The sequence below is a fragment of the Lagopus muta genome, chromosome 5 (genome assembly GCF_023343835.1).
Source record: "Lagopus muta isolate bLagMut1 chromosome 5, bLagMut1 primary, whole genome shotgun sequence".
In the NCBI taxonomy this organism is placed as follows: Eukaryota; Metazoa; Chordata; class Aves; order Galliformes; family Phasianidae; genus Lagopus; species Lagopus muta.
This window is the reverse complement of record NC_064437.1, coordinates 1,196,414-1,220,731: the sequence shown is the minus strand read 5'-3', so window position 1 is coordinate 1,220,731 and position 24,318 is coordinate 1,196,414. Positions and strand designations below refer to the sequence as shown.

Here is a 24,318-nt window from a genome sequence, read left to right as displayed (position 1 = left end):
AACCCAGCAAATGGAACAGCAGCTGCCGTGCTGCAGGAAATGTAATTTATTTTTCTTGAGCGCCGCCGCTTTGCAGAGTAGTTCAAACATGAGGAAGCGTTTCAGCTGCCCTAACAGCTCCCACGGAGCCTGGGGCTTCTTCCAAGTCGGGGAAACCCCACTGCTTTGTGCAGGAACCCCTTTCCCAACGCTCCCTTTGCAGCCCCGGTGCCTGAGCACTGCACTGTGCAGCCGTTTTCCCCCCCCCCCCCAGCTTTGCTCCCTGTGCCTCTCAGAGCCGGGCAGGGGGGAGCAGCAGGGCCCATGAGCAGCTGCATGCGTTGTTGTTGCTGCACACAAAGCGGGCAGCGATCCCTCCCCTGCCCCCAAAGAGCAGCCCCCCCTTCCAGGCCCCGTTTCTGCTGTGGGGAGCTGTGAGCATCGCCCACTCCGTGCCCCCAATTTCTGCATCCCCACTGCAGCCCAGCCCGGGGCTGCCCAACGCGGGAGCTTCCCAAACATGTTATTTTTAGCTCTGTGATTACAGCCTGTGGCCAGCGTCAGCATTTCTAAAGCGAACGCGGCCCCGGCGCTGATCCCGTGCCGCCTCCTCCCTTTGCATTCAAAATGCCTCATTCTGGCGCACGGTGCTTTGGGAGCGCAGATGTCACGGACCCAGCAAAGCCTGAGCGCAGCTGACCCCAAACACGTGCCAGCGCAGCTCGCTTCTTTCATCCCACACTGGGCCCCACAGGCTGCTGCTCACCCAGGGGCTGTGGCAGAGCGTCCTTTAGGCCTGGCTCCCACAAGCCCAGCACACAGCGAGGGCAGCCTGCAGCACCCCATCCATCTCCGTGTACAGATGGTACACGCGTACGTGTGAAGCTAAAAGCCTTTCGCTTGGGAACAGCCTCCCTTCCCAGGCTGCGAACCAACACGGGACCTTTGACTCAAAACCAAAGTATGTCGAGATGAGAACAACAAGTCCGAGTACAGTCAATTTTGGCAAAGCAAACCAGCAAAATGGAAAGAGAGAAAAATCAAACAAACTCCCCCTCCTCCCTCACAACAGAACCATGGCTTTACCAAGGGTCTGCAGTACATCCAAACTCTTTTCTTCCCCTTTGAATCAAGCAGCAGCAAAATCACGCTTGCAGAGAAGCAGAGCTGCACACCAAGCTGGCTCCTGGGATGGTGGGGAAGGGAGACCCAACGCACACGGCAGCAGTGCCAGCCACGAAGCAGGCTCAGGTGGGGGCACCGAAGCAGTTCCCACCCTGCCCCCAAGAATCCCATGGTTTCGCTTCTCCTTTTTCATTCTTCTGTAGAGACCATGTTCCTGTACCACTGAGAATACAGTTCCTGTGCTTTTGCTGCTGCATTTATAGTGAAAGAGCAAAGGTGCACACAGAAAAGTAGCTGCTGGAGCCCACACATGACCCTATACACTGCATGCACCAACACACAGCTGACCTGCAAAGCTGTGTGATGACGCCAGCATCTGCATCTCACTGTCACTCTCAGGTGCTCTGTCTGAGCTGAGAAACAAGGGAAGAGAACTGGCACGGTGTTTTCAATCACACAAAGGCACACTGTGCCCACACACAACCCTTTTGCTCTTTGAAGTACAAGCGGCAGTGAAGGAGATGCTGATGTGAATCTTTGCCCCGGTGCTTCGAGGATGTCAGCACTGCATGACAATGTGGGAAAATGCACTCAGTGTGCAGAGAATCAGACGCAGCAGTGAGAAGGTCTGAAGGAAAGGATTTCCCTTTACCCCGTGGCACACGCAGCCCCCCTGCAGCGGGGGGAGCGCCCAGAAGTTCCACGCGAGCAGAAAGTGAGCAGCCAGGAGCTCCGTGCCAGGACTTCTTTATTAGAAAGTACAAAGGTAAGCATCCTGTGTGCTGGGGGGGATGGCAGTACGAGTGGGAAGGACGAGAGGCGGCAGAGCTCCAGCCTACAGGAGCAGCAGAACCTCATGTCCGGGCTCACAAACAGCACAGGGACAAAGCTGGACCTGAGGCTGGCTCTGCACATACAACCCTGCATCACAGAACCATTCTGGTCGGAAAAGACCTCTATCTACCAGTCCAGCTGCCAAACCACAACCTCAGGCTACCTCTGGTGGGGCGAGGAGCTCTAACCAGCACTGATGGCTCCTGGAAGGAGCAATATTTGGGCTAAAGCACGAGCCCCTGCGCCTCTGCATGCCCCTGCTGGCCTCCCCAGCTCAGCTACTGACAGTGTCTAACTAGATGTGTTATAAAATGGGACTCAAAGATAGTAAAAAAGAAAAAGTAAGCATGGATCTACGTTATCGTTTGGAAATCATCGCTAGAAAAATAGTCTAATTATAAAAATAATTTGAATGTAAGCACAGAGGAAGCAGTACAGTTTTCTTATTGCCAGCCTCGTGTTCAGATTTTTGAGCTGTTTGTTAAAGAGCCTCGTTAAACAAATATATAATTTCTCAATATATTATCAACAGTGCGTATATAATTTAATATAGAAATGACAAATAGGCAACGTAAGACAGTAAATTACAAGTGGTTAATAAGTCCTGTAAGCACCCTCGCAGGAACGCAGCGATGGCCGCTCACAGCTCCAGCCCTGGACCACAGCTACAGAGAAAGGCAGAATCGTTACAAGTCCCCTGGAAGTCTGCTGTTAATACACAATGTTTGTATAAATATCCTGTTAAAGTTTATATATTTATATATTTATATACACACACGCAAGGACTTTTTTATGATGTATATATATCAAATGACTTCCTTGATGGAAAGGCTCCCTGTTACACCTGCACAACCACAATCTGGATGCAGTTTGGCATTTTTTCCCCTTCAAGAGGGGGATTTCGGAAAGAGCCAAATTCTGAGTGCCTGCACAAATCACAAATGAGACCTTGAGTGGCAGAACCACACCTCTAACTCCTCCACAAAGACAGCAACTATGAGCCTGTCGCCTCTGATTCTTTGGACAGCTTTTCTTTTTTGTAATAACAACACAGATTTTTGATGAGAGACATGAGAAAACTAGAATTAAAACTGAAAGCTGCTTTTTCAACTCCTCTTGAAGGCTAGGAAGTAAACCCTCGGCTACCTGACTCTCCACACATTAGGTTTGACATGACAAAAGCCCTGCCAAGAGGAATGAGCACACCGAGGGCCTCAGCAGGAGCCTGGAGCTCTGCAGCAGCCACTACCATCATTTCTCAAGGTAGCTGTTGCTCGATAATGCACTTCTAAGTGTGCACGTGCACAAATGCACATCTGAATGCTGCAGAGTGAGGCCCTGCTCTGCGTGCACTCGATTTCAACAAGAGTGACACCGCCGATGTTTCATAATGGGGATTCCAACTCTTAGCCTGGCTGTGTTCTGCAGCAAAGCCGGGCAGCTTTGGTCTGTGTGTGTGAGGCCACAGCAGGAGCGCAATCAGAGCCACGGCTCTGCAAAGGGACCCCGCTCCTCTGGCCAAGGGAGAAGTGGTTGAGCGTGAAATCTCGCTTCCTACCGGAGACTGGGAGCAGAAGAAATGCTTCAGAAAGCCTAAGAGATGGTTTCTACACGTGAGAAGAGGACAGTGAATACCGGGTACCTTACAGGTTGTTTGCCTACACATCTGCCTGCAGGGAGCTGCGGAGGCACTGCTGTGCCCCTATAACAAAATGCACGTCTTCTTGTCCTTGAATGGGTTTTCAGAAGCAGGAATGCCCATCAGCAATGGATCTTTCTTGGCGTGTTCTTCGCAATAGAGCATTAGGTCTGCTGATGCCTTCGACACCTGCAGAAGACAGAAGATACCATGGCCACTATTTCCCCATAACCAGCAATAGGAGCGGATGTGACCCTGTGTGAAGGGAGGGATGCTGGGCCATCAGCACCTCATAGGCCCACACCCTGTTTCCTGCAAGAGACAGAGCCCTGTGCCTCGCCCTGGGGCCAGCCCTGTCCACACAGGGGAGCTCCTCCAGCTGCTCTGGCACTGGTTTGTGACACGAGGCAATAGGATGGCTCTGCTTATACGAGGCTTCTGCAGAAGACCAAAAACAAACAGGAAGGGCTCAAAATCGTGCAGCAGGTTTGTAATAAGGAACTTATTGTCTGTAACGCTGGGGACAATAAACAGAAGTGTCCTCAGATGACTTAACGCTTTCTAGAACACTAAATATGGTCTTTCCTTGCATAACCCTGCACCAAGAAAGAGTACCTTGCTGTGTGTGTTCCTGAGTTTGCACTGCTGGCACCTCCAGGGATGGGGCACCCATCACAGGGTGTGCAATTAAGAACGACTTACTACCATGCAGGTTTTCCAGGTTGAAATGCAAACACCGAGTTCCAAGATGAGGGAAAATCCACCCCGTGTCCCCTTTGCACACGTCCTGTCTGGGGAAGCCAGGAGGAAAGAGGGGCTGGGGAAGGCTGTGCTCTCACCTTTATTCTCTCTATTGAGGCTTCTATTCTCAGCTGCTGGACAGTCCTGCGGGCCTGAGCTATGCTGTTGGTGGTGCTGGCTGTTTTACCCGACATTTTCAGCGAGCCGGCGATGCTCTGTTGGGAAAAACAACCGGTTATTTTTCCAAAGGTGGCACAGCACGTTGAGCTGCTTCTCTACAAAGACACAACAAGCTGCAAGAAGCATTATTGTATTTTTCACAACAGGTCTGTCGGCTGAGCAGCACCAAACACCCTCAGAAAAACTGCACTGAGCTCCAGCGTACCGCGGCGCTTCTGCCGTCCCCCCACCCCAGCCGCCCCAGGTCTGTGGCAGCTTTACAACATCCCAGGGAAAAAAAAACAACAGCCAAAGTTCACAGAAATACTCCCAGCTGCTGTCTGCTCCCATATGGCCATATATGGAGGCACAGCAGGAAAAAAAAAAAAGCACAGCCCCGGGACTTGGCTGCTCTGGGTAAGGAGGCAAAGCAGGGACCCCGCTGCGGGCGGCGTTTGGCTGCTATCCAGCAGGGCAGGAGGATGCTGCTGCTGTCACTGCTCACAGCTGCCAGCCCTGCACAGCTTGAGCCCAGCCAGGCAGGGCCACGGAGTGCTGAGACTCTGCGGCAGAGGAGCTCAATGGGGGTGGTGCAGCCCTTCCTGCCCCCAACGCTGCACCGAGGGACTGGGACAATGTTTTGGGGAACGCTGGTAACCAGGTCCTGGCCAAAATGTGTCACAGAGCCCCCTGTAAGTACAGCTGGGAGCAGGCAGCCAGCAGCTCAGAGCTGCTTTCAGGCAGCGCTGCCCTGTCAGACCTGTCTGTGCAGCAGCACGCGAGCACTAGCAGTGCACAGACTCCAGTGTTTGTTTTATACAGATCCTCCAGAATAATTGGCTCCGTGGTGCTGTGCTTAAATCATTTACAGCACTACAGGGGCTCGAGCCGAAGGCAGCTGGATGTGACCTTCCTGGGGCCGCACACAGCCTCTCCTCGCAGGCCTCTGTTACCCACACGCTGGCCAGGGCAGCAGTGCTGTTTTTCCTCCCGCTGCTCTGTGTGCTGAGAACAGCATTTCTGTGCACCAAGCCCCTGGTTTGGCACAGCCCACGTTTCCAAACTTCCCGTCCCTCCTGCGGGGCCCTGCTGCGTTAATGCCCAGCTTGCCCTTAACAGCAGCGCTTTCTGCCAACGAGGATGTGATGCCATCAGCACCCAGCACCCTCCACACCAACATCTTCCAGCATTTTCCCCTATTAACAACTCACTGCACCATGCAGCAATGCTCCTGCTTACCCTAATACACCTGTGAGCTGCGTGCTGAGGACATGGGACTTGGTCCCACTCCTGCCTGCCTCAATCACTGCACAAAGCCAAGAACTCCCACAGGAAGGTGCTGCCTCAGTGAAGTTCAGTGAGCCCCTTCCTACCCAACTCAGGCACGTTCTGAAGCAGGAGGGGCTGCAACCTGCACCAACAGTCCTGGCAGGCAGCACACTGCCCGGGGCATCACTTATGTGCAAAAAATGAGTCCGTAGTGCAGCTGGGACAACATTGGCTGGCTTGGAGAAAATATAATTTCAACCCCATATCCATTAAAAACGTCTTTAAATTATTAACAAAGCTAAGGCGATTAACTTTTTCTTAAGCATCTTATGATCTACTGGTGAGAAACCCTGCGAGTGCTGTCCTAACAGGTATTTCGTGCTTGGCCACTTGCAGCTGACTCCTGCTGCTCCTCAAAACCCCCCGCGGTGACTCACAAGCAGAGAGAGCTGCTGTTCTCCCTGCTGAACCCCCGAAGCCCAGTGACCACAGGCTGGGGCTGCGTGCAGCATCCAGCAGCTGAGAAACTGCTTTGCTGGGCAGGGAGCAGGCAGCAGCAGGATGCAGGATCCAGCAGCCTGTTACTGCAAATGCGCAAGCGATGCCTCCTGCTCACACGCAGGTAGGAGGGATCTAATAATTGGTACTGGGCAGCATTAGAAACTTCCTGGAAGAGATATTGAAAACATAGTCACGAATCTCTCTGATGTGCACACAGCCACGTGGCCATGGAGCAGGCAGCTCCTGGGCTCCCCAGCCTGCTTTGCAGGTGTGTGGCTGGGAGGAGACAGGCATGAGACAGAACTGGTTCAAATGCTGCTTGTGCTCCAAGTGACCCAATCCAGGGTAAATGTGGAAGGTCTCTGAGTTCAGAGTCTTTAAACTCATGCCAGTGCAAAGATCACAGCACCAAGCAGTGCTTGGCAGCATGCAGGGCTCTTGGTTGCTGCATTTGCAGCACAAACCATGCACACTCCTCTAAATACTTCCATCCCAGGTTCCTGTGTGCAGTTAGCTGGACGAAAGCTGGAACAAAGCTCCTGAAACTGGAGCACAGGACACCTTGGCAACTTCAGGGAAGGGAGGAAGCAGCTGGGCTGTGCAGCCCTACCTGTGCCTGCTGCCCACGCTGCCAGTCCCCAAGCAAAACTCCCAAAGGTGTGGGAACACAGCTCCTGGAGGAGGCTGCAACCCATGCAGCAGTGTTAAAGTTGCTCCTGGTGTCTGCAAAGTTGCAGTAATTGCATGAGGCTACAGATCACAACCAGCCCCTCCTCAGCAGTGCACGCAGGCTGAAAGCTGCTGGAGGAGGAGGGAAGGCAGGGTGCTCTGCACGACAGCAACTCGCCCTGCAGCACTGCAAGCCTGTTCCAGCCTGAACCCAAGGCATGCAGGGAGGCAGCAGGTGGCAGAGCTGGATGGTGAGTCAGCTTGGGCAGCAGGGCGGGCACGGCGCTCCGGGATCAGCTCTGCAGCTAAGTGTGTGTGCTGCAGCTGTAAGGAGGGATGCATGGGAGTCCAAAACGCTGCACACGAACAGCACGACAAATCCAGTCACCGATTCAGGTAGGCTCCATGTAACACCATACTGCAGACAAGTTGCTGTTAATCACAGAGATGCAGTACCCCACAGCGTCCTGCATCACTGATACTGGCGTCACTCAAATATTAAAGTGCATTTTGATGGCGTGGTTGGTGATTCAACCTGCAAATTACTCAAGAGAAATGGGAAAGCTGACGGACATAAGCACATTTGTCTGGAAATAGTCACCATCTGTTTGCAAAGGTTCACATTCAGATCATTTGCTGTATTGCTGGGAAAGAGAGAGTACCACAAAGAAAAGGTAACAAATCTGAGACCATCTGCTGCTTTGGAACCTGCTCTGCAAAGAATACAGCATGAAATCGGAAGACCCTTCTCCTTCTGGAGGTGCCATTTCCACCAGGATGGAAGCACAGTGCAGGAGCAGAGCACTGCCCCCACCCAGCTCTCCCTGCCTCCCGCAACACCAAACGTGTCAAAACAGCCCTTCAGGATCTGTCAGGGATGGCCCAGGAGGCCGGGATCACACAACAGGTTAAACCAGACCATGCACAGCTATCACTGTACCTCCACCAGGCAGACCCAAGAGCAAGCAACTGCTCCACTCGGTTCCAGTGCTGCCAGGTTGGGATGTGCAGCAGCAGCAGAACTCCATCACACCCACACGTGGCTTCTCTGGAAACGTGTCAGCTCTCACCGGTTTTCTTTTCCTCTGCTCCAGAGCTGTTTTCTTTTACATCAGGTTAACTAAGTTGTGCAGCCTGCCGTTAAGTACTAACTACTGCCAGTTAGTAGCCCAGCTTTTCTGCTACAGAATGACCATGCAGAGGATGGCCGTGGCTCAGAGCTGCCCGCTGCCCAACACTCACATTTTAGAGAAAAAAGAAGCTTCCAGCAGGGCCTCTCATTCATGCTGCTGGATCTGATAAGCAGCACAGCTGCTGCACTGATAACAAGCTCTGCTGGCACACTGCAAAGTCAACACAGAAACATCATCGTTTTGGAACAGAAAGGTGCTGCTTCGTATGGATACAGACGCAGCACTGATCTACTACAACCTGAGCCCTAACTTCAGACCCCAGCCTCCACAGTTTTCCTTTCTTCTCCTGAAAAACCATGGAGTGGAAAGAAAAAGCAAACAAGCAAGCAAGCCCTTGATTTTCTCCCAGTGTAATGGTTGCATCCCTGAGAAGTACGATAGTTCAACATCTGCCAATTGCTCTGATTTCAGCATTTCCTTTTCTAAACACACACACACACACAAAATTAAAAAGCAGTCACTGTGGAATTAAAATAGAATACGTCCCCCCCTCATTTTGTTGCAGTGGGGGCAGGCTGGCTTTGCCCTGCCTTTGTCTCCTATGGCCATGACTCCTTTTGGCACTGGAGTGGGTGGAGCCTCCCCAGAACCCTGTCCTGTCCTCAAGCAGTGACCTCGTTAGGGAAGTTGCAGGGCTTATTTTCCCAATTGACTTGCTTTGGTAATAAATCAGATCCCTAAAAAACAAAAACATGACATTAGAAAATTAAATTGCCACCTTTCCTCATCTCCAAACAAACAGAAGCAGCATTACTTTAATGGTCCTCCTAAGATTACCAAATCTCTTCTGCACGGAGCTTCGTATACAAGTAGGTCATCTCCCAACACTGTTTTCCCTCTGAGTTCCTGGCAACTACCCTGATAAACGAGCTGCTGCAAACATCTCATCTGTCTGTATCCATGCTCAAACTGGGTGATCTCCTCTGGGGTGCATTTGCCTGAAGGTACGTGTAACAGATTGCAGGAAGGGCAGCACAGGCTGCCCTGCAACCACCCAAGCAAGAACACAAGGTGCTCGCGGTGGCATCTCTTGCAGCCTCGTGGCAGTGCCCAGACATGGCTGAGGACCCACTGTGCTTGCTGCTGCAAGGAGGACGTGCATGAGGTGACAGCCCTGGTCCCCAAAGTGCCCACGAGCGGCCATGCAGAACCAGGACCCAGCAGGACCAGGGTTAGGGATGAGGGAAACCTGCCGCACTGAAGCCACGGTGCAACTCCCCGCTGTCTGACTCACAAGCTAAAAAGAGACCAAATTATCAGTCCCATCAACAGCCTTTTCCCAGCAATGCTACCCAAGACCAAAGCATTTCCACAGAAGTGCTCTGAAAACATGCACAGCTATGTCTGAAAACAGATGGGGTTTATTTTTTCCAGCTATGGCTGCTCTAATAAAAGAAGTGAGCTCCCGTGCTCCACACCCGCTGGGGAAGGTTTGCCTGCAGCTCGCCCTCTGCACAGGGCTCACCACAGCACAGCATTTACTGCACCATAGGACGAGCTTCTCTCTGCTTCCAGCCTCCAGCACACCACACAGCTTTGATTTTCCCCTTCGTAATAATAGAGCCTGCAGGAGCAGAAGGGTGCAGCAGCTTCCACTGCAGGAACTAGCAGGGCTCCCAGCCTCCAGCAGGCAGAGCCCACCTCCAAAGCAAGCACCATGGCATGCCCTGCTGTGTGCTCACGGTCACCTTGTGCCCTGTCCATCCACTGTCCCTACCCTTGCTCTGGGTTTTATCGCTTCTCCACTCCTCCATTGTGAAAGGGTGAAATCAGCTGCTGCAGGAAAACATTTTTCAGTACGTGCCTTGCTCCAGAGGGGCACGGCCAGGCACTCCGTGTACAGAAATGCTGAAAATTCTTCTCGGCACGCAGCAGTGGGAAGGATCGAGCAGGGACGTGGGGAAGCCCAGCACAGCAGGAGGGTTTCACCAGGCTCAGGCAGCAGCTCACAGCTTCCAACAGCACCCGCCGCTCCCCCTTTGTCACATAAACCCTTCCTTTCAGTAGTAAAAAAACATATTTTTGTTTGAAGGTTGTCAGCAGTGGAAAGAATTATTATGGGAAAGGTGCAAACGACAGCAGGCACGAGAAGGCTGCGTGCCCTCTCCAGACACTCGCAGCAGCACACGCAGGCCAAGACTCCTGCATTAGCAGCAGAGTCAACAAATGAGTGGAGCCAAACAGGCCAGTGGGAAGGCTTAGCTCATCTTTTGGGGAAAACACCTTTTTCCGTGGAAAACTGAGGACTTTGGTTTGTTTAAATAACGATCTTTTAAAAAAAAGAAAAAAGAAAAAGGATGCTCACCAGCCACTCTTGGCCATGGGAAGGTTTAGCTACAAAAACACACGAACCATCCAGAGCACATGTCACACAGAGCATATGCTCGTGTTTTTAACAAATAAGAACAGAAATAGCCACAGCCAGGCAAAGCTGACCCCATTCCCTACAAGAACCTGTTTTTAAGACTTTGCCCTACTTCTTTCCACAGGCTGCAAGGAAGGAGGTTAAAATACAGCAGGCGCTCACAACAACGGCCTCAGCAGGTACGAGGCAGGCACTGCAGCTGGGCTCCAGCTGGGATAATTAAAGACCAATCTATCTTCTTTACTCTTGTGGATCTAGGAGTGCTGGGCCACCTGCTGAGTGAGATGTAATTAAAGCAGCACTGCTGGAGCTCGGCCGGGCATGGCAGCTCTGTGCTGCACAGCTGCTCTGTTCTGCACAGCTCGGGCTTCATGCGTTATTCGAAGGCAGCTCTAGGCTACAGCAGCTGCAAAAGGGTTCAGCCTGACGCCCTGTTAGTATTTCTTTCAAAACAAGATACCTTTTAAGTTGAATATCTCAAAACTGTAGGTGAATAAAGCAGCCCAGAGCCGGGGTCAGCGTGAACCTGACATTAAAGCTGATCTGCACGTGCAAGCTTCCAGCATGTCTCCTTTTTACAGCGACAAAAGCCATGCGTGGGGCTGATAGAGGCCACGTGCTGGGAGCTGGAACACAGAAACATTTTCCTTTTATACTCACTGGGATGGAGGAACTATTAGACAGGTCTAGGAGCAGGTGTGGGTGCAGTTCTCTGGTGTGCCAATCACAAGTGCTTGGCCAAAGGCAGCACTTCTGCTCCAAGAATGATTGCAAAGTGGCACAGTGGGATCATTGTTTATGTTTTTGGTGATTCCACAGCAAACACTGCAGGCTTACAAGTGAAACTATGCCCTGTCCTGCAGTCTCCCCAGGCATTTCACAAAGCCTGAAGCTGGTTCCTTCTTGCACGTCACCACCGACCACAAAGGCTCCACCAGCCCAAGCAAACCACCCTAACCCTGCTCCTCCCCAGCTCTGCCCTCAAGACCTTTCTGCAGCGACCCTCTCACCAGCACCCTTTCACCCCACCAGGGTTTTTCTCCCACCTCTGAGGGCAGCAATTTTGCTTACTCCTCTGTGACACCTGAGATAGCTGCCGTGCAGTGCTGCATGCCCTGCTGCCTGCCTTGCAGTGCCAAGGATTCACCAGTTTCTGCAGGCTCCCTGAGTGCTGCGAGCGCTTCAGCACGTGTGGTTTGCCCAGGCACCTGCGTGGGAGCAAGGAAGCTGCAGGCTGGGCTGGGACTTGAATGCTGCAGTTGGTTTTCCTGTGGGAAGTCACGACTGCTCCACGCTGGGTTTGTTCCGACTTGCAGAACCCAAAGCAACGTGAGTGCATGCCAAGAATTAAACACTGTGGCTGGGCACTGAAATAACCTTCAAAGCAAGCGCTGCAGAAGCTAACCGTGGCGATATTTCTACTATAGGGACCTCTCTGTCCTAAGGGTAACGTTAATCAGAAAGCACACGAATAAGGATATAACCAGCACCCCCCCACCAGCCGGCTGCCCTGCTGGGCAGAAGCAGGCAGCACACACAGCCTGCAATGGCCCAGCTGCACGGATGGACAGACAGCGCTGCACGGGGCCGCAGTGACACCCAGTGGAAGGCAGGGTGAGATGCCTGGCGAGGGAACACGTGGCTGAGTGCTAAACGCAGTGAGAAATGAGATCTGGCAAGCAGGGAAATGCCTGAATTCCACCCTACAGTCGCAGCACAAGCGTTCGATACAGACTAGAAACAATTGGGTTTTGTTAAAAGAAAGGAAGACAGTTTGTACAAAGAAAAGGTAAGAAATCAATCACCTGCAGCACGCAGCACATAGTGCTCCCCATGAAGATGTCGACTCCTGGGGATTTACCCCACAGATTGCAATGCAGTGCCCCAGAAGACCCAACATCTTTTTTTTTCTTTTTCTTGCTGGGCACAGAAGGTTCTGTTCTGTGCAGGCTGTCTTTTTGTATAGTCTGCACAAGTGCCTATTGAAATGTGAGCCACAGAACACACAGAGCAGAGAGGTCCCTAAAACAGGGAACACAGTGCTTTGGTGCTCGCTTCTTCACGTGAGCTATACTTGAGATTGTTCTCAACTGAAAATCCTCAGAATGTTCTTTTCTTTTTTTTTTGTAACTGCAAACAATACTGCCAGTCTCTTCATTAGCCCATCTTTCTGAAATGCATAAAAATCCCCAACAAAAATCCAATCTGTCCTTCTGGGTACCCTGGTAAGGATGTGCTCCTTTACCACCAGCTCTGTTTCACCAGGACAGCTCTGCTGGCTGAGCCTGCACTACAGCTATGTTTCATTTCAAAGCCAGCCTCCAAACACATGATTCTGTCAAACCCAATTTACTTGCAGGGAAATGAATAGCGGAAAAACCTGCTTTCATTTTACTCTGTATTTTCACTGACTGGACTTTTTCTATCTTTAGTATAAATGAAAGTCAAAAGCTGACTTCTACATCAAGGTTACTTTGAAAAACATCTGAGCAGTGTTGTTTTAAAACCTTCAGGTTGATACTGTCAATAAAGGCAATCTGCATGCCCTACCAACCTGGGGTACCTCTTCTCCCAGGAAGAGGGAGAAGCCTCCTGCTCTTCTACACAGCACTCCCCAGCTTGCTTAAAAGAGAAAAAGACACAAACTACAGAAAGACTCAGGGTGTACCAAAATTTGTTGATCTTACTGCATGTAAAGCAGGAGCAGTCAGCAATCAAAGCACCAGACTGGGAGTCACAAGACGCTGCTCGGCCTCAGGTTCCGTGGCCTTCAGCAAATTCCTTTGTCTGAAAAAGATAAAATCGTGAGTGCTGGGAGGAAATCTCTGCTAAGAGCTCCCTGGTTCCTGGGTCAGAGCCACTACAGGGCTGCAAAGCTGAGGAGGCTCAGGCAGGACCTTATTGCTCTCTGCAACTCTCTGAAAGGAGGTTGTAGCGAGGTGGGGGTCAGTTTCAGCAATAGGATGAGAGGAAATGGCCTCACATTGTATCAGAGCTGGATACGGGGAGAATCTTTTCTCCACAGAGCACTCAGCACTGCACAGCTGCCCAGGGGTCACCCCTGGGGGTGCTCCAGAGCCGTGGGGATGTGGCACTGAAGGACGTGGGCAGTGGGCACAAAGTGGGCTTGAGGAGCTGAGAGAGCTTTTCCAACCTTAATGACTGTACGGCTCTATGACTATGCAGGTGTGGCTACAAGAATTTATCAGATTATTTCAAGAAAAGGGAGAATATAGGAACAAGGATTTGCACTCTGTCACAGTCAGACAATAATTACAAACGTATCCCAGCAAATGCAGACATTTATGGAGGCTTCCATGGTACCTCTTGCTAACTGATGTAGCCAACGAGGAACAGCCTGACTTATGTGGGAGAGGCAACTCCCTTCCAACAGCATTTCTGCCCCCGGTGCTGGAAACTCACCTACATAGGGCAGTGCCGTAACTCGTCCGCCTTGCTTTGCTTTTATTTGTGCAGTGACCCTGAAACAAAGTCAGATAAAAACGTTAAGTACTTCATAGTGCAAGAAAGTCAAAGCAAAAAGGGGTGACGACTCGTGGTTTAATCCTGATCACAAAGACTATTTCAGTTTGAGTACAGCTTCACAGAATGCTGCCTCAGGCTGCCCTCTGCCCAGCTCACTCCCTTCCCGAGGACACAGCCTTGGCTCTCTGGCTGCCCCCCCCAACAGAAGCCTCCCCACACCCCATTCTCCCTTCCAGTACGATTCAAGGAACCAACACACAGCTACCAGATTTTGATATGGGTTAACAGGAAGAAATAGAATGAGATCAACGTACCACGAAGCGTGTTTGGCATTAGAGTCAAATAAATACAAGAACCTCAGCTGGTCATTTTTTCCCACAGGGGGCCCCCTATGCAGCAGGCATGCACCCACCTGAGTCGGGCAGCCAGGGGTAGGAGAAGCCCCCCCCCCAGCCTCCCAGGGCAGCACCCAGCCAGGGGCAGCTGCCTCTCACCTGTGTTGCAACTGCAGCTGCAGGCAAATCGCGTCCCTCCCTTTCTGGGAAGGAAACAGCAAAGTCCTGGGCACGCTGCAAAGCTGTGCTCCTGGAGCCTCTACTGACATCCCAGCAGCCATGCTAAGCAGCAGGAGAAACAACCCTGAGAGCCCTGATTGGAGCCCAACCCCAGCTCACCACTGCCACATCCCTCAGTGCCACATCCCCACAGCTCTGGAGCATCCACCACTCTGAGGGCAGCCCGTGCCAGTGCCCAGCCACTCTTTGAAGACATTTCTCCTAATATCTGACCTACACAAAGCCTGTGGGTGTGCAGGCTGAGTGCAACACACGCAGAGGTACACTCTAGGAGGTACACTCGAGGGTGTGCAGTACATGCTATAAGTCGTAAAACCAGCAATTACTGATCTAATACTCATTAGTATTCGGTGTATTAACCTTTCCTATCATTTACAGTGCAAAGTTCTACGACTGTATCTCTGCACAGACATCACCTTGCAGGTACGCTGCAAACCGCTGACCACACGCAAGGGCATTACTAAGCTGAGGAAGCAGCTGGGACACCGATAACTCATTAACCAAGGCATGGCAGGATCCAGGATCACCGCTTACACTTTTTGGATGAGAAACCAGCACTGTCTGCCAGTGGCAGGGTGCCCTGGCCCAGAGCCCTGCATGGAGCAGTGGGTGGCTGGGTGCAGGGCAGGCACCCTTCAGTGCGCCGGCCTCAGCAGCAGCCGCTCTGCAAGCTGCAGAGAAAGGGGACACACAGGTGGGTTCTGCTAATAAATGCCACACTGGAAACGGCGCCCAGACCTCCATAGCTGCTGTTAGAACCCCTGTGCAGAGTGGAAGAACGAGTTACATTAAAGCAGACACAGCCCAGCTGCAGGCGGTCCCTGCTTATCCCTGCTCTGAACTCGTGCTTCTCACACACAGCAAGGAAATAAAACAAGCAGCATGCAACCCTCCTGCACATACCTGTGACGGCCGTACCGTGCAAAATGAGTTGCTAATGAAAACCAGCTTCTGCTTGCTTACACAATGGCCAGCTCTGGTCCTACAGCCATTACAGAAAAGTAAGGAAAGTTGTAATCTACCCACCTCCACTTCTTGAGAGAGGACAAATCAAGGTCTAGAAGCACCCTGTAAATAATTAGGACTCATAAATCATGGGCCATTTTCTGCTATGGAGCCACAAGGCGTCAGTTCTCAGGCCCACAAAAGCTCCTGTTGGGAGGAAGGGCAGCCCTGTGCTGGGAGCCCACACGGCCCTGGGCTCAGCAGCAGCCACAGGCTGGGATATAAAAAGTGAAGAGAGAGGAGGAGTCTTCTTTCCACTCCAAAAGCTGCTCTGAAAGGAGGAAGTTCTGGGAGTGCTCCCGCAGGAGCAGCACTGCTGGGGATGAAGCCCCTGGGTTTCGCAGCAGCACAAGGCAGGCTCAGCAGGACCACGCAGCCCACCAGCCCACCCGCCTGCTCAGCCCAACCCCCGACTTCTTCTTGGCTCTGCAAACCTCCCTGCTGCACTCAGCAGCACCGAGAGGCACACACGTCTCCTGACAAACTGAACTGGAGATTCTTTGCTTTGCTACTCGGAAATGAGCATCTCCTGGACGCCTGCCCCACCACCGCACGGCTGCAGACCCAGCCCTCACGCTGCCCTGCACTCCCCAGGCCTTCCCATGCAGCTCTGTTCGCAGGAACAGCGTCCTGCAGCTCAGGGGAGCAGGGAGAGAAACGCTGTGGTTTTTACGTGAACCGATGTGCTGCTGCCTGACATTTCAGGACGTGCATTTTTCTTCCTTCTAAGGTTTAATTCTCATGCTGCTAGATACCAGTGAGGATTTTACGAGCTCAGTAATAAACTGAATTTACACACAAACAAAATCTTTCCCACTCCTGCGATGCACCGGCCTGTCTAAACCACGCTGGTCTGAAGCTGATGCTCTGTTGTAAAGCAGAGGAGAAGCAGGTAGCTCTGTCCTGTCTGACTCTTCATTTCCTATCAAATAATAATTATTCACAAAGCAAGCATGTGAGTAGCAACAACAGCTCCGATCAGGCAAGGTTCCATACCCAAAGCACTGGATCTCTGTCCCTCCACAGCCAGCAGAGGCAGACATGCCAGCAGCATCCCACCGTGCCAGCAGCAGCCTTGGGCAGCACAGGGAGAGCTACACAGCACCTTTCTCCAGAGCTTCACTTTCCTAATGCAAACCAGAGCCAGCCACCCCAGGACAGAACTCCTCACACACCGCTGTAAGATGGCAGTGAGTGTAAATGCCTTCTGTATCTGCCCGCTTTCATTTTTGAAAACAGAAAGGAAACTTTCTTCTGGAAACACTTCTGGCCATTCCCTGCAATGATTAATGACATCGCAAAGAACCTTTTTCTCTTTTATTAACTTAAAAGGTATACACAGACACATCACATATCTTAGAACTGTAGGCTGCACCAACTGCTGAGAAAACATAGGCAGAAAGACCTAACAAAACAGGACAGAAATCCAAACATGTCCAATTAGGGACAGACAGCCCAGGAAAAGCCTTTCTGCAGACAGACTTCCTACGCTATAATTGCTTTTAAGTTGAAGCTCACATTGATAAACAATTAAAACGTCTGTTTCTGCCAAATACACCCATGTTATACGTACATATATCTGTACATCAGCACATGCTCGTCACATACAAGCGCGATGATGCTATGAAAGCTCTGCTGGGACACAGAGCACAGAAGTAGTGATGCTTTTGGGATGACCGTGGGCCAAAGGATTTCTTTTTTCACAGCCAGAGTCTGTACTCAATAATGCAGATACTACTGACAGAGGAACCAAGTGTGGCAGTGCTGCCCACCTCCAGCTGGCTGCTGGTGCCGTCCCGAGACACAGGAGGGAGGAAAGCCCAGGGAAGGCAGCACCAAAACATGCCGGACGCATGGGAGATGCATGGCCCCAAAGCACATCACACAGATGGCCAATGCTGCATCCACTTCTACACCCTTCTGTCAGGGCAGAGCCATTGCTTGTGAGGCTCTCCCACCCACCCAGCAGTGCTGCCGCAGCTATTCCTGCTCTGCAAGCCAGGCTCGCAACAACAGGTTTCCCTGATCCTCAGCCCACATCTTCCCTCTCCAGTGATATCCACTGGTTCCTGATGAGAAGAACCCTGAGGCTGACGTGTGCCCACCCTGCTGAGCCCCTACTCAGGGCTGCACCCATGGCCAGGGTGAGCAGCAGCCCAGACCCTGCTGCAAAACCCCGTCCCACGCTGCCCACCTCATTGCACCCTGTCCACCCCACCACATCCCACCCCACCCCACCCCACCTCGCACCATCCCAGGACACGTTTTGTTCTCCTCATCCTGAAGCACCAAAACCCACTGATTTCTTCCCCATACTCAATTCTACATGGACCCTACTCTCCAAGCACCCCACTGATACCAAGACACTTAAAGCTCAGTTCCCACTCACGGGTAAAGCACCTTTGGAACTGTGACGGTGTAAATGGCTCAGTTCTCATCCCAGCAGAGAGAAAAGGCCGTTCCACCCACCAACACCCCAGCAGCCACAGGCACACAGCCTGCCCTCCATCATTCAGCACATCCAGGCGCTCCGATTCTTGCTCAAACTCCATCACATGCCAAGATGCTGACACGGACACAGGAAGCCGAACATAAACACGCCGCCTGCTTTACTGAACATTCAAAGAAACAAAGCTAAAAATATGGATTTGTTGGAGTCTCTGGACAGAGGGAAAATAGAGAGTTCTACCAGAGCTCCGAGGGCTTCTGCCATCACCTCTGCTCTTTGCAGTATTCTCAAACAACATACGGAGTGAAAACTTCCCCTTCATGACTTTTGGATTTTCTCTTCTCCCTCCCTTCCATAGTCCTCAACAGCTTATTGTGGAGAACAGAAATAAGGGGATTCCAGAGGGGACCGCAGTGCCGAGTGCAGTACAAACACTCAGGTTTGGAAAAACTGGGTCTCATTGTGCAACATGACAAAATGCAGAAAACAGCTGCATGACTCCAGCAGTGATTAACTCGGAGCAAATCCCGAGAGCCATCAAACATCTGCAGCTTCAATTTCCCAAGAAATGGCGAGTCTGCAACTACTTTCCAGATCTGGGGGAACTTGCTTTCTGCTTTCATTAAAGCCAATGAAAGCTTTACTACTGATCCTATCTCAGCACGATAAGGGCTTTTCTATGCAAGGCCACGAGAGCCAAGAGCCCCACTCATTTCTGCATTGTTGGTAAGCACAGATGACCATTTAATTTGCAGAAACACAATCCTTCTAAGAACGCAGCTAAATCTTTTGGCCAATATTATCACAGCAAGCTGATTACACACTGTTTAGCAAGTACCTCTTTTTTCTGCCCCAAGAAGATGCTCGTGCCATAACCCTTGCTCCAGCTCAGGGATGAATTGAGAAGGCAGGCAGTGATGATTTCTGGGGCTGCACCAAGTGCTTCCAGAGCAATTACAGCTTGCTTTTGTAATGGAGCCTAATCAGAAGATGCTGCATCAGGACCAGGGCAGGAAGCTCATTCCCACTTGGAAGAGCGACGGCGTGGGGCAGCTCCCTGGTGGGCTCAGTGCTTCCAGAGCTATTGTGGGCCTGCAGTTCCCACAGCACCATTCTACAGAGCAGCTTCTCATGACCTGGGCTGAAATATTCCGAGCATTGTGAGGAACACAGACTGAGAAATGCACCTTCAGTGCTCATGAAAGTAAAGCTGCTACACAGCCACAGAGGCATGTATTTGAAACAAAGTACCTGAAACACAACACAACACCGTGCTTGCTTTTACATACAGGTGGAGAGATGGTTCCTCTCTTAACCCACAGCTTTGTTAGCAGGTAAATCATAGAATCATCGAATGGCTTGGGTTGAAAAAGACATAATGATCATCTCGTTCCAACCCCCTGCTGTGTGCAGGGTCACCAACCACACATAAAGGCGTTGCTGTGCCATGACACGAGCCGGCTCCACGGCACAACTCCAGCCTCACCAGCTGCTGTCCATTGGAATTCATTCGCCACTTTGGCACTGGATTAAAGATCCCCTAAATTACCGCCATACATCCAACACAAGGCTGAAATACGGGATCGGGAAGTCATTAACTGCATCCTAATCCTTTAATCGCGCGCGGGGCTACCGGAGCAGCACAGCATCCTACCGCCGTCCCATTACTTACTCGCCTCATTTTACTCCTAAACGAATTCTCAACCCAGACAGCAGCCAACAAGCAACTTACGACCACCCGGCAGCCCTCAACCGGCGGAGATGCCGGCTGCGAAGCGCCTTGCGCTCAGCGCCGGCCGGAGAGGCGCGCAGCCCGCCTCGTGCCGCCGTCCCGGCGCAGGATCCTCCGCGGCCTCGCGCAGCCGCCGCGCCGCGCTCCCCCCGCCCCGCGTCGCGCTCCGGGCACCGCACGGCGCCGGGCCGAGGCCGCGTCCCGCAGCGCCACGTGCCGGGCCGCCCCGCACCACCCGCGCAGGCCGCGAGGCGCCGCCCGCAGGGAGCGGCTCTGTTTCTCCTCCGCCGGGAGCGGGCAGCCGCGGCTCGGCGGAGTTTAGAAGCCGAAGAAGCGATCCGGCTGCCGGGGAGGCCCCGCCGCCCCTCGGCCCGTCCCGCCCCGATGCGCCCCGCGGCCCCGCCGCGCGGAACGGCGCTCCGGAGGAAAGGGAGGAAAAATAACAATAGAAACAAAACCACCCCGACCCAACGACGGCCAAACGACTCCAAACTCGGCCCCGAGCGCTGCGACCACCGCCGCGGCCCGACCCACCCGCGGCCCCCGGCCCGCGCTCACCGCCGCCGTCCTCCGCCCGCTGCCGTCTCCAGGGGCGACCGCCCCGCGCTCCGCCCTCCTCCGCCCGCGCTCGCCCCGCCCGGCCCCGACCCGGCCCGGCCCTGCGCTGCCCCGAGGCCCCCGCGGAGCGCGGCGCGGAGCTGCGGGCTGCAGTCGGTCCCTCGTGGGAAGGAGAGCTTTCGTGTTCGAAAACAACCCTTCTCACCCCCCCCCCCCCCCCGCCTTTTTTTTTTTTTCCCGTCGCGTTGCTGTCGGGAGGAAGGTCGATGTTCCTGGGGACAGAAATGCCGCTGTATCAGAGGGCGGGCAGGTTGGGTATGAGGAGAAATGGTTTCTCCTGAAGAGCGCCCAGCGCTGTACAGCCGCACGGGGGTGGGGGTCACAGCCCTGCGGGTGTTCGGAGCCGTGGGATGTGGCACTGAGGGATGTGGGCACGGGGGAGCGGGCTGGGGGAGACTGGGGAGCTCAGGGGGCTTTTCCAACCGGAATGGTTATGCTGTGGTGCAGCTCAAAATTCAGGAACTGATAGTTGAGTTTTGTAAGAGAGAGAAGGAGATAATCCTGGTTAGAGAAGCACTGAGCAAGACGAATGCTTAATGTTATAAACTTACTCAGGGGTTTTAAACTGCAGGAGGGGAGTCAACTCTGAAACAGTAGATAACAGCAGCACAAGGGGAAATGGTTTGAAGTTGAGGGAGGGAAGATTAAGGTTGGATGTCAGGAAGTTCTTTGCTATGAGAGCGGTGAGGTGCTGGAACAGCTGCCCAGAGAGGCTGTGATGCCCCGTCCATCCCTGGAGGTGTTCAAGGCCAGGTTGGATGGGGCCCTGGGCAGCCTGGGCTGCTGTGAAATGGGGAGGTTGGTGGCCCTGCATTGGAGGGGGGGCTGGAGATTCACCATCCTTGAGGTCCCTTCCAACCCGGGCCATGCTGTGATTACTCAGTGCCCACAGTCAATGAGAGCAGAATGGGAAGAAACGTTTGGACTCCAGTGGAAGCTCATCAGCAGACAGCCATGCCTGGCTCCTCCATGGCTCCTCCATGATGCCATCGCCAGCCCAGCTCCACAGCACTCCTCCATTCCACAGTTGCACCACCAGATCCAGTGTCTCCGGCTCACCCAGTGTCCCAGGGCAGCACAGTGCTTTGCATGGGATTTGCATGAGCATGGCAGGGTGCAGCAGGCCTGGTGGCTGTCAGGGCTTGCCCAGCATCCCAGCAGCCCGGCCTTGTGCAGCTTGCAGGGTGTGGTGCTGCGGGCCCTGAGCTGCCTGCAATCTGAATGCAGCCCAGAAGCCTGCAGTGAGATCTGGCTACGGTTTGGTTCTATGCCAGGCCAATTTTTGTGATGTTTCAGGAGGACACAAACAGCTGAGGTTCATACGTGCCCCGTGTTCCCCTTCTGTCCATTCCTAGCAGTGTTTCTCATTATCACCGCAGTTTTTCAGACTTCTGACAATGGCAAGAAACCCGGTTTTTCAAGTTTTTTTTTCCCAAAGTAGTGTAAAAGAGCGTGCTTTTGTTCAACGTGAGCCATTTTTTGAGGGTTGCTGTTTGAATTTTGATGTAAGAAAGCCAGAGGGGGGAAAACGACACAGGAGATCTAAGGAACGGAACTTAGCGAATGTCTGTTTAGAAAGGAGGGGTTTTGCTCAGCCTCCACCGCTGGCTCCCAGGAAGCAATGCCCTCTTGTGGGCTAACTCAGCAGCTCTCCTGGAATTCATTGATAGTCATCAGCTTCATTAAGCACTGCTGCCACGCTTCCTGGCCCCGTCCCACCCGGGCTGGCTCAGCAAGAGAAGAGGAGGAAGAAACAGAGCCCACTTTACACCGTCAGGCAAACGGAAAGACCTCCTTGGAGCAGCTGTTCCCTGGGCTTTGAGAAACACCAAATACGCTGCGCTGGGGCTGCACGACTGATGGAGGTTTTAGCAGCAAAACGATGGTTCTGGTCTGGCTGAGCAATTCCTCTGACAAACAACAGGATTTGCTGTTCCAGCCGTTCTCACAGTGATGAATGAGATTCATTTCCTTTTATTCACTTATTCTTTTTTTTTTTTTTTAAAGGTATTTTTATGCTATTTGCAACCTGTGCAATGCCTGACAAATAGTGACCGTATGTCTGAAAAATGACGGTGCCAGCATGAGGCCAGCGGGAACTCATAACCTGGGTGCAGAAATGTGAGCATCCCAACCTCCTGATTCTCACCAGAGCAGCTTTGGGGTGCTCCCCTCCCTCATAGGCACTGGTTGGGATCTCTGGGATGAGGAGGTCCTGGTGGTGGGCAGCAGCTGGATGGAGCGAGGCCACACAGCAAAGCACACAGCAGACCTGAGCAGTGCACCTTCTGTTAAGGTCACGCGTTGCTTTTCAGCCAGAAGGGAAAGGTGGCACGAGGAGATGCTCCTGTGCCAGAGCCACCCTAACACCGCTCCCCCGTGTCAGTCTGAGTGCACTGGGCTGAGTTCTTCAGAATGGCACAAGCACAGTTATTCCTTTCTCCTCCAAATACTGATCTATTAAACTGTTTATTCTTGTTAGCGTGGACCAGAAGCCTAAATCAAAGACTGCACAATGTCAAATACCCTCAGTCCCTGTTTGAAGAACATGCCTGTATTCTGCATTTAATCCCACCAGGACGACTGGGGGAGGCAGGGTAAGGATGAAGTGCCTTCCTCAAGGCCTCATTAGCTCAGCAATGGGCTGAGTGGCAGCTGTGCAGCACAGCACACTGCTGCACTGAGGTTGGTGGAGCAGCAGCCCCGACCCCCTCGTCCTTCTGTCCCTGTGTTGCTTCCACACGTACCCATAGCTGCTTCCTTCCAGCACAAAGTGTCAGTTTGCTGTTGCAGCTTGCTTGCTCCATATGACACCTGTGTTTCAGTCTTGGCTATTGCAAAGACTTCTTTTTCATTTGATGCTTTTGTTTTGCTGCCCTTAAACCATAGCAAAGTGCATAAACACCACCTCGAATGTGAGGTTTTGCAGCAGCCCATGCCTGTGGGATTTGCTGCAGCACCCAGGGCGGAATCCTGTCCACCACATTTATCTCCACTGAGCTCTTATTATTCTGTGTGTAACAACGTTCAGAGTTCAGCCAAGGGACACACTGCAATAACAAACCTGGAGAACAGAAGATCTGCTCTCAGCGCACGCTTCGGCCACGCTGATGCAAAGCAAGATTTCTTCCGTGCATCCTGAACACCAGCTCCTCCTGCTGTGTCAGCCACACTTTCGCCAGCTCCAGCAGTGAATGAAGATATGCTCCAGCTCTGTTGTATTACATGGCCGGAGCAAACCCCCAGTCATGGGGCAGGAGGACCCAGCAAAGCCCATGCCTGGGGAAGGGCTGCAAACTGGTGCCACAGTGCCACAGGTGAGGAGCACAAAGGGTGCTCCCAGCACCCCAGGGCACTTTCCTTGCAAAATAATCACACACTCAGTATGAAGAACACTCAGTGCACAATGAGCTGAACAAGAGAAACAGCAGCAGCTGCATCAATCGCTCCCTAAAAGCAATCAGCAGGGCTGCTGTTGGCAGGAGGATGCGTGGGGAGCAGTGAGTGCTCATCTGAACAATTCAGCTCCTGGCAGGGAGGGGGACACGATGCTGCCTTTCCCCTGGCAGGAGCTGAGACAGGGCAGGAGGCAGCAAGCTCACACTTCCTAGGTTTTCTTCTTCCCAGGAAATCTCCAACATTTTCCCCCGTGCAAAAAAATCTTCAACATTTCCCCCCCCCTATTTTATTTCCCTGCAAAACAGAGATTTTGACTTGACACCTTCACTCAACTCATGCTTAACTGTAAGTACACAGAAAACAATCTGCAAACAGCCAGGAGCAGGCTGGGCTTTCCACCAGCCAGAACACAGAGGTGTGCACCTGTGATTGCTGTTGGGAGGGCGTAGCCTCAGACACCTGGGTTTGGTTCACTGAGCAGTCTGGAGTAATATTGACAGAAAGGTAGTTTAGAAATAACAGAGAATGATACCCACAGCTACAGCAGAGCGAGGTTTACCCTCAAGCAGAGCAGCAACCA

General features: G+C 52.5%; 1 protein-coding gene across 3 annotated transcripts; it reads right to left on the bottom strand.

The window, feature by feature from the left end:
• Positions 1 to 2,443: 2,443 nt before the first annotated feature.
• Positions 2,444 to 20,352, bottom strand: GNG12 (G protein subunit gamma 12). 3 transcript variants are annotated; one of them, XM_048945928.1, is made up of 5 exons: positions 20,280 to 20,352; positions 13,898 to 13,956; positions 13,143 to 13,261; positions 4,417 to 4,533; positions 2,444 to 3,766 (listed from the first exon to the last, which is right to left on the bottom strand). In XM_048945928.1, the coding sequence occupies exons 4-5, from the start codon at positions 4,510 to 4,512 to the stop codon at positions 3,641 to 3,643; spliced, it is 222 nt and encodes a 73-aa protein (XP_048801885.1). In that variant the 5' UTR covers positions 4,513 to 4,533; positions 13,143 to 13,261; positions 13,898 to 13,956; positions 20,280 to 20,352; the 3' UTR covers positions 2,444 to 3,640. The 3 variants fall into 3 exon arrangements, with proteins under 3 accessions (XP_048801885.1, XP_048801884.1, XP_048801886.1); XM_048945927.1 differs by having other exon boundaries at positions 13,162 to 13,261; XM_048945929.1 differs by having other exon boundaries at positions 13,162 to 13,261; positions 20,256 to 20,307.
• Positions 20,353 to 24,318: the final 3,966 nt, after the last annotated feature.

Coding starts and splice junctions, on each gene's coding strand:
- GNG12 (XM_048945928.1), bottom strand. CDS start 4,512: ATGTCGGGTAAAACAGCCAGCACCACCAACAGCATAGCTCAGGCCCGC. Junction 3,767..4,416: donor CCTCAATAGAGAGAATAAAG/GTGAGAGCACAG, acceptor TGTCTTCTGCAG/GTGTCGAAGGCATCAGCAGA.